General features: G+C 47.3%; 1 protein-coding gene across 1 annotated transcript in view; it reads right to left on the reverse strand.

The window, feature by feature from the left end:
- Positions 1 to 12,952, reverse strand: part of ZBTB40 (zinc finger and BTB domain containing 40) — a 30,705-nt gene that overhangs the window by 6,928 nt on the left and 10,825 nt on the right. The window contains 8 exon segments of the mRNA XM_069780378.1: positions 29 to 193; positions 1,029 to 1,235; positions 1,724 to 2,131; positions 7,592 to 7,760; positions 8,747 to 8,880; positions 9,650 to 9,745; positions 9,956 to 10,145; positions 10,560 to 10,726. Coding sequence (XP_069636479.1) covers positions 29 to 193; positions 1,029 to 1,235; positions 1,724 to 2,131; positions 7,592 to 7,760; positions 8,747 to 8,880; positions 9,650 to 9,745; positions 9,956 to 10,145; positions 10,560 to 10,726 — 1,536 coding nt within the window.

Consider the following 12,952-nt stretch of genomic DNA (forward strand, 5'->3'; position numbering starts at 1 on the left):
AGCCAGGGAGGCAGCTGGCCACACTCACTGTGGAAGGTTCGGAGGTGGATGGAGAGCCCGTTGGCCTGGCGAAAGCCTTTCCCACACTCCCGGCAGACGTACGGCTTGTCCCCCGTGTGAGTCCGGACGTGGCGTGACAGCTCAATGGACTGGGCGAACACAGCATCGCAGTACTGGCAGCCGTACATCTTCCCTGCAGCGACACCCAGGGTGAGAGCCTGCACCTAGCAGGACAGTAGCTCTGTCTGGACTATGCCTAATTTCAAAGGGAGGGGGAAGAGATTGTAAAGTGGACAGACTTTCCTGTGGTAGCCAAAGCGTAACAGCACAGAGTCAAAAAGTCCTAGAGGTGCTGGAGAAAACCACAACTGCACAGGAAATATTAAATTACTACAAACCTCAAGTATCCAGAGGTACTACACACTGGTGTGCCTCATGTTCAAAATTAATTGCCCAACCGCATCACACTAGTGCAACAGTGGGAAATACACCCAAACGTATTTCTTACAAACACAGCAATGCATCCTCTGTGCCGATCAGCTGGAAGAGGCATACTTAAACCCCAGTAGCACATGGGGCTGAGTGCAGGGGCAGAAGAAGCACTGGCATGAAAAACTACGTGAAATTCAGCTAGAGGGAGGGATGGGAGAAAGCTGGTTAACCAGAGGGAGAAGGATGCATCACAGGAGTCTAGATGTGAGGGGACTGAGAGGAGCTACTCAGGAGAAAAACAAGGAAGGCAGAGGAAGATCCCTTTAATGGAGAGCAAACTGCTAACTGGGTGGCTAATCAGAGGACCATGGAGTCCTTGTAGGAGTGGAGTCTTGTAGGAGTAAGGGCATGGGAGAAAAGCAGAGTGGGGAACTGCAAACAAAACCGTGCAGGTGAAGGAGATCTGGGAGCAGCCTGCTGCCCAGGACTCCCCCAAAGGATGGGGAAGCAGCCAGGAGGCAGATGGAGGAACAGAGCATGAACTAGTGGATGGAGCAAGCGAAGCCCATGGCCAGGCTTCCACAGGGAGGGCTCACCTTCAGCGTGCTTCTTCTTGGTGTGGTACGCAAGGGCTGAGGCCTGCATGAATGTCATCAGGCAGTGCTTGCACATGAAGGGCCGGTCCCCTGTGTGCAGCCGCAGGTGGTTCTTCAGTGTGGAGTTGGCCGCAAACTTGGCCCCACACTCCTCGCAGGTGAAGGGCTTCTCATCAAAGTGCTCCGTCAGCTTGTGGTACTGCATCCCTGGGGAGGCAGGCAGGACACCCAGGTGGCACCGGTGGGACCCACTGCCAGCCCTGCCTGACCCTGCTCAGACGCACCAGTCCACCCAGCCTGGAGGTCCACCAGCCCACCCATGACACCGGGGGTCGACCGGTGTCCTCTGGCCCAGAGGTCCACCATGATATCATGAGCTGCCACAGGGAGGGCAAAGAGACTCAAGTCCTCTTACTCATCCTGCTAAACCAGCCACAGAACTGAAACAGCTTGATATTTTTGGAGGCTTTTAAATTTGCCAGTAGCCCCACTTTTCTTTGATGAGCCATGTGGAAAACCAATTAGGGAAGAACTAATCAGAAAGTGGTTGTGCTCAGTGGGGCAGGAGAAATGAGCTGAGCTGTGTTTCTCACACACAGTGCTCACAGAGCTGCAGGGAGGAGGAGGAGATTTCAGACTATCACTTTATTATATTGTCCAGACTTTCCAAACACCCCTGCTCCCACCAACCGTACCTGAGGCATGAGCAAACTCTCGGCCACAGATGTCACACGCCACAGGGAGACGCTTTTTCTTCTTCTTGGCCATCCCCATCACTCCGTGGACCTCCAGCTGATGCTTCTCCAGCTCCTTCTTCGTCGATTTGACCTCGCTGCACTCCTTACACTGGATTTGCTTTCCTCTGGCCACCCGACAACGTTTCATGTGCACCTTCAGGCGGCAGTAGAAATGGAAGGTCTTATTGCAGGCTTTGCAGACAAAAGTCTTCTTGGAAGAAGCTTTTTCTTGGGGTTCCCTCAGTTCCTTGGCAGTGGCATCTCCCACCTTGTCCTCATCTTTGTCCAGAGCTTCAACTTGGGATTCACTGTTCACCTTCCACTTCCTGATCCCAGGTTTCTCCCCACTTCCCTCAGTCAAGAGACCTACAGAAAAAGCAATTCCTGATTCAGTGGTGACCACTAGGACTAGGCACCAGCCCCTCAGTCTCCCATCTCCTGAATGCTCCTACACAGACAGTTGTCCCTGAACAGCAATAACAGACAAGTATCAGACACGCTGTCCCATCACAATGGTGGCACAAGGCTCTGCCCAGAAGTAGCTGTGGCCATGGATGGTACGATGCATGAAAGACCAGACCTTGAATTTCTCTACCCATGAATAACAGGGGTTGGATGAGGTGGCAAGAGCCAGGGCCAGATTTTCTAAAGAGCTTGATCCTCAAACAGGAACAACTTTTGCTTCCAAGCATCTGCCTCTTGCTCAGACACGTGAAGTTACAGCTGTGCTAAAATGTTTGAAGATCTGAGCCTCAGGTATGCTACTGTCTAAGTCTGCCATTGAGAGTGGATATCCAGCCATTAATTACAAGAAATCTCAGGAACACTTCCCAAACACAAACTCTTTGAAAGGGAACAGATAATCTTGCTACGATCCTTTTGAATTTTTTGGTTAGGGCCCTGAGGTATTCTAAATCACTCATTACATTCACTTCTTACAAAGTATAATGCTTTTCTGAGTTCCTGTAACACCATCATCTCAAAAAGCACAAGCTGGAAAATTCACCTAGGATCTCAATCTACAAAAAAGACCCACAGGGAATGCATATATGGAAGAAATCAAAATACAAACATATATTTGGCTTCTTTGCTTTAATGAGAACCATGCAACTGTGTGGCCATGGAAACCAGTGCAGACTTCTCCTTTTGCCAATGCACAGGAAATTCACACTGTGCTTGCAAAACTTCATTTCTACCTTCCTCACTATGGGAAGAGCTCAGCAAGTGTCCTCCCTGCACAGCGCTACTGTCCTGGATTTCCAACCCAACTAGAAACTAGATGATATTCCAACACACTTGGAAATCTTAAGATGTCAAGTGGTGACCCACCAACCAGTGAACACATCAAGGGAGAAAAAGACTGGAAGACTGGTTTCCAGTTTGACCTGCTCTATAAAGATAGCAATACGCACCTTTCACCTCTAAGGTCTCTTCCCACATCCCTACAACCAACACTGTCAGTTTTTCTGACCCAAGTGAAGAAGAATCTTTAAACCTGATGATGATGATGAATGTGGATGAGGATGAACGTGGAGGAAGATGTGAGCGTTAAGGACACCAGGACTGGAAACATCTAGAAGTACCACTATGGCAGCAGGGGTGCAACCTGAGTCAGATGAAGTGGAGTTTTGCCACAGACCCTAGCGGGTCAAAAGCTGGCTCATGGTCCTCCTGCTCTTATGCCTGTGAAAATGGTGTTCAGGATTACAAATCTTTAGCCTAGCCAACAGCACAAGACTGTAATGGTACAAAGGCAGGGGGAGCTCTCAACTTAAGTCCACCTTCATGGGGAAATACATAAAGGGGCTCCAGGAACAGCTCTCCATCTTCAGGGGGATGCTATTACTCCCAGAGAACAGTTTTGAAAGAAAGCTGAAGCAGATCACATGAAATTGATGGCTAGGTACCTGCACCCTGTAGTCCCGTGCCAGTGTAATATATACATCCTGGATGGCAGGAGGAACCTTGCCATGATGGAAAACATCCTCAAAAGCCTTTCAACATCTGGCTACCATGAGACAGGAGAATGGGAGACATGCTAAACTGCACGACGCAAAGCTGATGTGGCAGTAAGGTCAGGCGTCAGGTTGCTGAGCTTGCAGGTTTCTTTAACAGCATCAAGTACCACAGGCTGGCTGCTGCCTGAACAGAAGAGAGGACACATGGCACTGCTACATCAGGGCAGCAATTCCTTTCCACTTGGCAGCCAGGTTGTCTGCCAGAACCCCTCCTATGGGTGAAGACAACATTTCATACCTCATGAGAGCAGCACTGAGCAACGGACATTACCCAGCCAACTTCTGTCCTTGGAGATGTAGGAAGCTTAGAGGTGAGCTTGAGTGCCCTCGTGAGAAACAAGACCAGAGTGAAGAAGTGATTGCACATCAAGTTTGAGGGGCAGTAACTTAGCATGCCTTGGCCATGCCCCTGGCTGAGCCTCCTGGGAACAGACAGAGCCCAGGGTAAACATACACCAGAAAAGGTCCCAGACAGGAATTCCCAGCTATGGGGTCATCTGCGACTCTGGACTCCGCAGCACTTTCCACTCTCTGGTGGCAAAGACATTCAGCACTGGAAGAAAAACCCTGCTATTAATTACAGTGTATTTCACACCAAGTTCTCTTTCTCTTTTTTAAGTGGTCTGCTGAGTCTATAATCCTGGTGGCTGCTCTACCCTCCCTGCAGAACTCCAGAGGCAGAAGATCTCTTAGGGTGTGACCATCCCATCTCTCACTTCTTCAGCTTAAGCTGGAAGAAAATTCCACCTACCCCTTTGCATCTTGAAGGTCATTCCAATGTTTGCTGACACGCATAGTGGCTTCTAATGCAGAACTTCTACAGAGGAGAATGGCATTTGCTTGCAGACCCTCCAATTTCACAATTCCAGGGGCTGACCCAGGCCTAAGTTAGATGGCCTAAGTTAGATGCTAACTGTCATTTTTAAACACAAGACTATGCAGAGGAAAAGCCTTTTTGCTGGAGTTCTTGATGCATTTCTGAGATTTGAAAGTGAGACATATTTTGACAAACATGATCTCCCAAGAAGTGATTGCATGGAGACCTGGAAAGCAGCTGGCTAAGGAGAAGGTTGTGGAGTTGGCTGGAAGAGCCAAACCTCATCCTTGCATGCACCAGCTGCCAACAGGGAAAGTGCTCTGACTACAGAAGGCACCCAAGGAGAAACCAACAGATTTCATATTGTACCTCCACCAAAGAAACCAACCCATTACTTTGGTGATGCTGAATGTGGTTGGGGATGGACACAGACAATTTCCTCCACAGGGATGCCTAGTGCTTTCCAACTGCTTCAGCTCACCTAAATTAAGTACCAGAATTATTTTTTTTTTATTCAGCAGAGATGTAAAAACCGTTGCTTTCAAATGGAAACGCAAACTGTACGCATCTCCACACAGCACATACGTTCTTCAGACATGTAAGATCGCCTCTGTTTCAAGTGGAAGCTCACATCCCTCAAACATGAGGCCTGCAGTTATCACTCATATCTCATGCCAAGACCCACATGGCTATTGATCCATAAAGCCACCTGCAACATCTAGGGCTGGTAAGCAGTGATATCAGAGCTGAGGAGACTGGCCTAGAAATTAAGATATGGAAGTTCAGTGTAAAGATCTGTAGGATGCCAAAAAGGGGCTGGTAACTGGCAATCCTCCTCTGAACACTTCATACAGAATATACATTTTTGCCAAGTAAATACCATTTTTCCAGGGCTCTTGTTTTTGATGTTGCTTCTTGCTTGATTTCGTCTCAACCTTGGCTTGAAGCCCTGCAAAGACACTTAGTAACAGCAGTCTGCTTTCTTTGATATTGGTGCCAGAGAAGCAGGCATCTGCCAGAGCAATCTAGCTGACTCCCCAGGTCCCTCACTGCAAGGTGTTCAAGAGCTTAGGTGGGCTGCACATTCACAGGCACATGCAATTGCTGTTGGCTTACCTCCTCTAGAGTCACCAGGGCATCAGCCCTGGCACATCGCAAGGTCAGACAGGGTCAAGGGGAGTAGGACAAGCGCCTGCAGCTTTGGAAGGAGACAGAGAAGGAATGGCAGATAAGAAGGAATTGCCTTTTCTCTGGAAATCCTCATCAGGGCCATTACCAGGTTAAAAAGCCAACTGGATTGGTGGCAACTCTTGGTGGAGTTACAAGAGAGGACCTAGATCTGAACTGGGCATGAATACTGGATCTACAGTGTAGGACATCTCTCAGGGAGACCACTAAGGCCACTGAGTCAAGAAAGCAGAGCGGAGCATGTGCTATCACCCTCCAAGCCCTACGGTTAGAGCAGTAATCCAGATCCTCAGTTTCTTCTACACATGCCCCGCTCCCCGTCACCCAGTCCCTTTTACCACCCCAACATTGCCTCATTGCTCAAGAACGCAGGCAAGCTAACTAACCTAGGGTGCAGAGAGTGACCTAGGAGCGGGTCACTCTCTGTCCCTTCCCAGCACATGGGGAACATTGGCTTTGCCTGTCACTGTCAAACACAAAACAATGGTGAGTCTCAAAGCCAGGAGGCTCGTGTTCATTCATAAAGACTGATCGTGGCCCTGACCCAAATTTTCAGACAAAGCAATTAAACCTACTCCTAAAAAAAGACAAGACATTAATAACAAGCTGCTTACCCTAACTACCTAACAATCTGCTAGTATTTCCACACTGCACCGTAAGCTAAGCAGCTCTGGCATCACGAGTAAATAGGGATGGATTGAGCTGAACCAGCGCTTGTGCTTGGATGAAAAAAAAAAAAAAAAAAAAAAATCACACTGTGTACATCCCAGTGGATTCTGCAGCCCAAAGAATCTGGATGCACTGGGAAACAACGCCATAAAAATGTACGTGAACAAACAGAATAAGCAAGTCACATTTGCATCCTTTTCAAGAGAACGCAAACCTGCAGTTAGCTTCCTGGCCCTCTGCTATCTTTTTCATTAAAGCACCAAATTCTGTTAAGCATTGTTCCTTCAAATGACGGATGCAGAGATACAATTCAGCTCAGCTGGAAAGCATCCCACAGCTCAGGGCAGGGTCTCACACATGGTTATTGCTATGCATTTGTTTCTGGAGTTCAACAAATTGCTATCTGCATATGTTTTGTTCATACCTTTGCCAAACTAGTACAGTATGTAACATTCCCCTACTGCTGTGGGACCCTCCCAGGGGATCATTTGCTCTATAAAGTTTATACACAGCAAGACCAAATTAAGGCACTCTAAGAAAATTAACTCAGAAAACAGTCTGGGACTACAAACTGCACCATCACGGTCATCTTTGCACAAGACAAGAGCACTCTGATGTGACCCTTCCACAGTCAGCCTGTGAAGTATCCACACATACACATATAAAGTCAAGGGACTGCAATACAAGTCCAAATTCATACAGATCCAGCAATACAGGAGGAGCCAAAGAAACCCCACAGCTTGAGGATAGTAATTCTGAAAAACAAGCCAATATAGATACAACTTACATAACTAAGTTGCTTAAACACCTCCAGAGCAAGGACTGGGGTGGAAAAGTGCAAACGCAGTTAAGGAATACCAGTATGGGCTAAGTTATGGTCTCCACAACCCTCATGATGTACAAAACTTTAATATGGTGCATTTTACCAGCAGGAGAAATGCATGCTCCAGGGCTTGGATCCAGAGGTCATCCCTGTGAATCCTCCTGAAAGTACAACCTGGATACCTGGCTAGGGGTAGTTCTGTAAAATGACCTCAGGCCACCAGGACACTGAGATCCACTACCAAACTGCCCAGGACTCCTATAACTGTGTGTAAAAGATCACAGAAGGATGGAAGCCTGTGCTTTTCTTACCCACATGCCCCAGCTCCTGCATGACTGGCTGCAGGTCCGGGAAGGACTCATGGACATTGCACAGCAGCTGACAGATCTTGATGGCCGGGACAGACCTCTCCTGGGCTGTGCTCAGAGCTGCTTTCAAGGAGGCCTCTGAACTTTCCTTCTGAGCAGAAATACTCAGTAGCTGCAGAAGTAAGAAGAAGAAGAAAACATCACATGACAGAGATTTTGGGCTGTGAAAGGTCGGGATGGTCTGGGAGTGAGGGCACATCTGCTTTATTTCATCTCTACTGCTGGGAACCTGCTTTGAGAAACCAGAAAAGAAATCCCTTTCCATACAGGTCTTTGTCCCTCCACTGATGGATGTGCATGAACTGAGAGAATTTCAGGATTAAAAAGAAGTTACAACAAATTAAATTCTCAGACTTTCTGTTTTGGTATTAGCTCACTTAAAACCACCTTTCCACAGAAAGAGCAGTTCCTCAATGCCTTACACCATTACAAGCTTACCTAACTCATAAATCTGTCTTTCATATACAACTATCTCTGGGCTTTTCTCTCCCTTCCAAATCCAAACCTGCTTCAGACAGCCACTGCAAGGAGAACCAAGGTGAGAATCTGTGCATGCCCATACGTACCTCACCCTTCCAGATCTCCAACAGTACCTAACGAGAGCAAGAATGAGCAACCATAGACTGCTTAGTGGAAAAGGCCAGCTTATTACTAACTAACACAACCCATTTTCTTTGTCAAAGAGGAAAAAAAGGCAAGGCACTCTGGAATGCTACACAATCATGGCATCCTCAGTGCATTTTCTAGGAGCGTTTCATTCTCATATGTCCTGGAACAACCAACTCAAATGGAAACCCACCCCCTGGCAGCTCTGCTTTCTCCAGGACTTCAGCACCCTTGCAGAGCTGGAACAATTTTGCTGTGTTTGAATACCCACATTTTCGCCAGCTGAGAATCTTGCTGGCAATTTCTTTTACCTAAAAACTCCTGCAGAATTTAATACAAAACACCCAACACACTCTTACTTCAGGAGAAGGTCACCTCCAACTTTGGATGGCTTCCCCAACCTAAGTAATGTCCCTTGATTTCAGTGCATGCTATGGCCTGTCCACCCTTTGAGCCCCAAACCATGCCAGCTCCAAGAGCATCCCCTTGCACCTCTTTTACTGCTTCTGTGAGTTGTGCCTCCCCTGGAGCCAAGCCCTCTGGGTCCACTCTCTGCTGGATGGCCTCTGAGATCAGCTTGCTGTGGCGCAGGATGATCTCAATGGCTGTGCTCTCGCTGGTGGCCACTAAAGATGAAAATAAAAAGTAAAGGTATTTAAAAAACACAAAATCCAAGGAGAACCTGGAGGCCTTAGCTTCACTTAGCTTCGTCCAGTCTGCTCCTGAAACTGACCCGTTAACAGGAGTGACTTCTTTAGGGCATAGGAAACAGCAAACAACTACAGGCAAGCTTTGGTGATACTAACTGCAGCACTGACATCCAGCATAAAACCCTAGCAGACCTCATTTCTCACTGCTTGTCCAACTTCAGGTGAGAAGATCAGGTCTTCCAAAGCATGTTGCTGAAAGAGACAGTGACAAACTCAAAAGGCAGGCATGGTTCTCCCAAGACTCCAGATTTCTTCTCTCCCCCAATTATAGACATCTCATTCTGACTTTGCAGAGAAACAGGCATATCTAGGCACAATTTGCCTCATCCAAGGACAGCCACATAAAAAGTGGCCAGATGCACCACACGCCAGAAGTGCTGGTTTCTCCAAGCTGAGCACAGAGGTGATGGAGAAGAGGAGTTCAGATGGAGGCAGCTACACCACAGGCATCTGACTGCAGGCAGGTGAACCCCAGCTTTGGGCCCACAGGGCCAACACACAAAGCTGGGCTCTGCACAGCCTCCCTCTCCTGCCCCACAAGACCACCAACCTCAACGCTCCTCAGACTTGCATGAGATTTTGACAATGATATTGGGGGAAAAGCACAGTTTAGGTTTTAAAGTAGGAAAACTCAAAGCCAGAGGCTGAGACTCTGAGGAGGACAGGGTGGTGGCTGCACACAGACCTCCAATGAAACCCATGCTTTCAGTCTGATGGGCCTCCAGCTGGTTATTATTGCAGGATGGTGGCCAGCTCTCAAAAGGCTTCCTCATTACAAAACCTGAAAGCAGAGAGCCACAAGCAAAGCACCTGTGTTTGCAGACCAAAGTGCTTTTCCAAACAGTCAATTGTTTCACCAAGGACACGGGTGTTGAGGCCCACTGGAAGAAGAGAGGTTCCCAGCCAGGGAGAGGGTGAGGAGTTAGAAAGTAGCTCCTGCCAGCAGCAGGAGAAGCTCAGGGAGAGCAGGGGGGGACACCAAGGCCATTACCTGCTTGGAAGAAAAACTCTGCACCAGGTTGTTTCCGAATCTCGTCCATAAGCAGGTTCAGTGGTGCAGGTTCCCGCACAGCTAGAAGCAGCTGCCAAATGGCAGAGACTGACAAAGACCGCTCCTCCAGCGCTGCTGACACGAGGGAGGCGAAACCACCAGCCTCACACTTCACAACCTGCTCCATCGCCTTGGAAAGACCCACAGCGAGGCACTAACAAGACTGCAGCTCACCCCAGACCCAGCCTTCCCTTGCTCCCACCCTGCTGAAGACCTGGCTCACACTGCAACTCAAGTGGTGACCACTTGGAAGCCCAGCTCTTCACACAAACACATCAGCTATTTCCTCAACTCTCTCCAAAGCTGAGCATCTCTCCTCAGTACCCAAATCAGACACTCTTACTTGCCAGCCTTCAGCTTCATATATGTTACCTGCTTCACTCCCACAATGGGATACTGAGAAATCATTAAACCGAGTTCTGCTTGAGGACTGCCCCAAACCAAGCCATGACAAGTAGTAAATCAAGTCCTCAGGACTTGATAGGGATCCCAGATGGGGATTAAAGCTCAGTATCTGCTTGCACACATGCAGGAGACTGCTTACCTCTCTCTCAGTAGGAGCCAGGCTCTGTGCAGCAGAGATACCCTGCAACAGTGTCTGGGTGTCTGTGAGGAGCTCCACCAAGTTTTGTCGGTATTGTCTTAACAGTTTGGCTCCATAATCCTCTGGGGTCCATTTAGCTGAATGCAAGTGAATGAAAATAAGAACAGCTCAGCTTGCAGCACCTTCCCAAAGGGCTTCAGAGCTAGGGGATAACAAAAAAGCCAAAGCAACCAGTTGTCCCTGGGTCACTAATGCTCAGGGCCTTACGCTTAGGACACCTGGATTCACCTTCACGCAGAGGATGAACATGACAAATCAAAACACATGGCAAATCAAAACTGCTCCAGATCAAAGACAACACAGAATATCCTCTGCCCATATGCCCCTACAGAAATAGATCTCTGGCACCCAAATGCCTTCCAAGTCTCAGTCCTGGTCTGAGCCCAGAAGAAGAAGAAAGTCTCAGTCTTCAGCCGTGTTCAGCAGGTAAACATGTGGCCTTGTCTGTGAAGATAACACCTCGAGATGCTCATCAGCCTCTTCTGATGGCCTGGAATCAAGGAGACCCCATTACTGACTCTTAATTGTAGTTTCATTGAAAGATGTCTGTAAGTGAGAGTCTTTGAGCTGCTCCACTGAGAAGGAGCTCTGCAGCATGCTCCGTCTCAGCGGTGTATGACTATCAAACATGCTAACATTTTACGAACACCCAGATGGTCCAAGGTAATGAAGAACTTAGTGGGCTGAGCTGTCCTTGCTGAAAATGTTAAGGGAACACAAACCAGACTTGTGATTGCAAAGCAGCAGTAATACCCTCTTCTCTCCCTTACACCAAAGAAATGCAACTTCAACCTCATTCCTTCACCCTCCCATATCTAATTCCAAGCTGGGTCTGCTGAGGCTTGCCCCAATAAATCTGAGAAACAACTCCAGAGTAACACCACAACCCTTTAAAGACACTCCGGTATCAGGATACAATGGACTAATTCAAGAAAGAACAGTGTTTATTCAGGATAATGAAGAGACTTGGGCAAAACTTACTGTGTACCAAAAGTAATATACGATTGTACTTATTGCCAGATTAGTTGATAAATAAAACTGGAAATTGCCAAATAGATGAATCTGAAAAGGATTTTTTTCACTCTTGGAGTTACTAAATTGGAGAAGATGCATAGTTATACTTTTGTAGGAGAAACCAAAACAAAAAACTGCAGTTCATCCAAGACGTCTGTGCATGTTTTTTGTTTATGTGCTCAGGTCTTTTAATCATTTTGGTTCAGTACCAGACAGAACAATCTATTATTCACACAGCACTACTTGGGAGAAAGGCAGCTAAATACACACAGCTTGGTGAAAAAAAAATAAAAAATACAGTCTCTGGGACCCAGAAAACCTACGGTGCCAGGTAAGAAGAGAAAGATCTCCAGGATGGTGAAGGAGGCAATGGCAGGCTGTGGGAATAATCAACAGAAGATTTTGAGCTAATATGAAAAACTCCCTGGACAAAGATTTCTTGGAGACATGAGTCTACTCCCTGGCAAAGTGGGAGTACCAACCTCATTAAGTGCTTGAGCTCCATAGTGTTTAGGTATGACTTGGATGTGCCCCACATGGATGGTTTACAAATAAAAGTATCTTCCCCCTTCTCCCATTGGAATGTTTCTGATTTTATTACACAAATTGGAGCTGTTATGAATGCGCTCTCAGCTCAGCTGCAGTACCAAGGTGGGCTCCATAACCTGCATGCCCTATGCCAGTGTACAAGACATCCTCCTTTCTGTTAGCAAGACAGCACAGGACATCAAAGGCTGCCATCAGTGGCTCAAATCATTCCCTCCTTCTTTATTTCCACAGTAAGGAATATTTGTGCTTCTGTTTGCTCAAGCTGCAATTTGAGGAGATTCAACTCTATGTAATTAAGGAATGCTCCTCCTTGGAATAGGTATTACCACTAGATAATTAACCATGTTGGGAGTCTGGTGTTTCAAGAAAGCAATCGTGCTTAACAAATGACAAAGCAAACTGCCTGTCGGGAATGTTTGCTACAGAGGAAATTATCAGCATTATGAGCACAGTTTTGCCTTCTATTAAACACTCATTTACATTTCACTGCATGTTAATTTAGTTTTTAATTTTTATGTGACTTCAGAGCTGGTGAAATTTGCCTCTCCATCGGAATTGCTCAGGTGTGTGCCTAAACCCACTCAAACTTGGAAGGCTGTCCCACCAGTCAAAAGATGAGGACTCATGAGTCCCTGAATCACCATAGGCAGGCACCAAAAAATAAAACCCCACCAAAACAAAAAGGAGGGGACTAGCTATCCAAGGTCATGATGTCTAATAGAGACACTAAGTGTGGGACTCCCATCAGCACACTCTGCTCCACACAGGAG

The sequence above is a fragment of the Haliaeetus albicilla genome, chromosome 4 (assembly GCF_947461875.1).
Source record: "Haliaeetus albicilla chromosome 4, bHalAlb1.1, whole genome shotgun sequence".
In the NCBI taxonomy this organism is placed as follows: Eukaryota; Metazoa; Chordata; class Aves; order Accipitriformes; family Accipitridae; genus Haliaeetus; species Haliaeetus albicilla.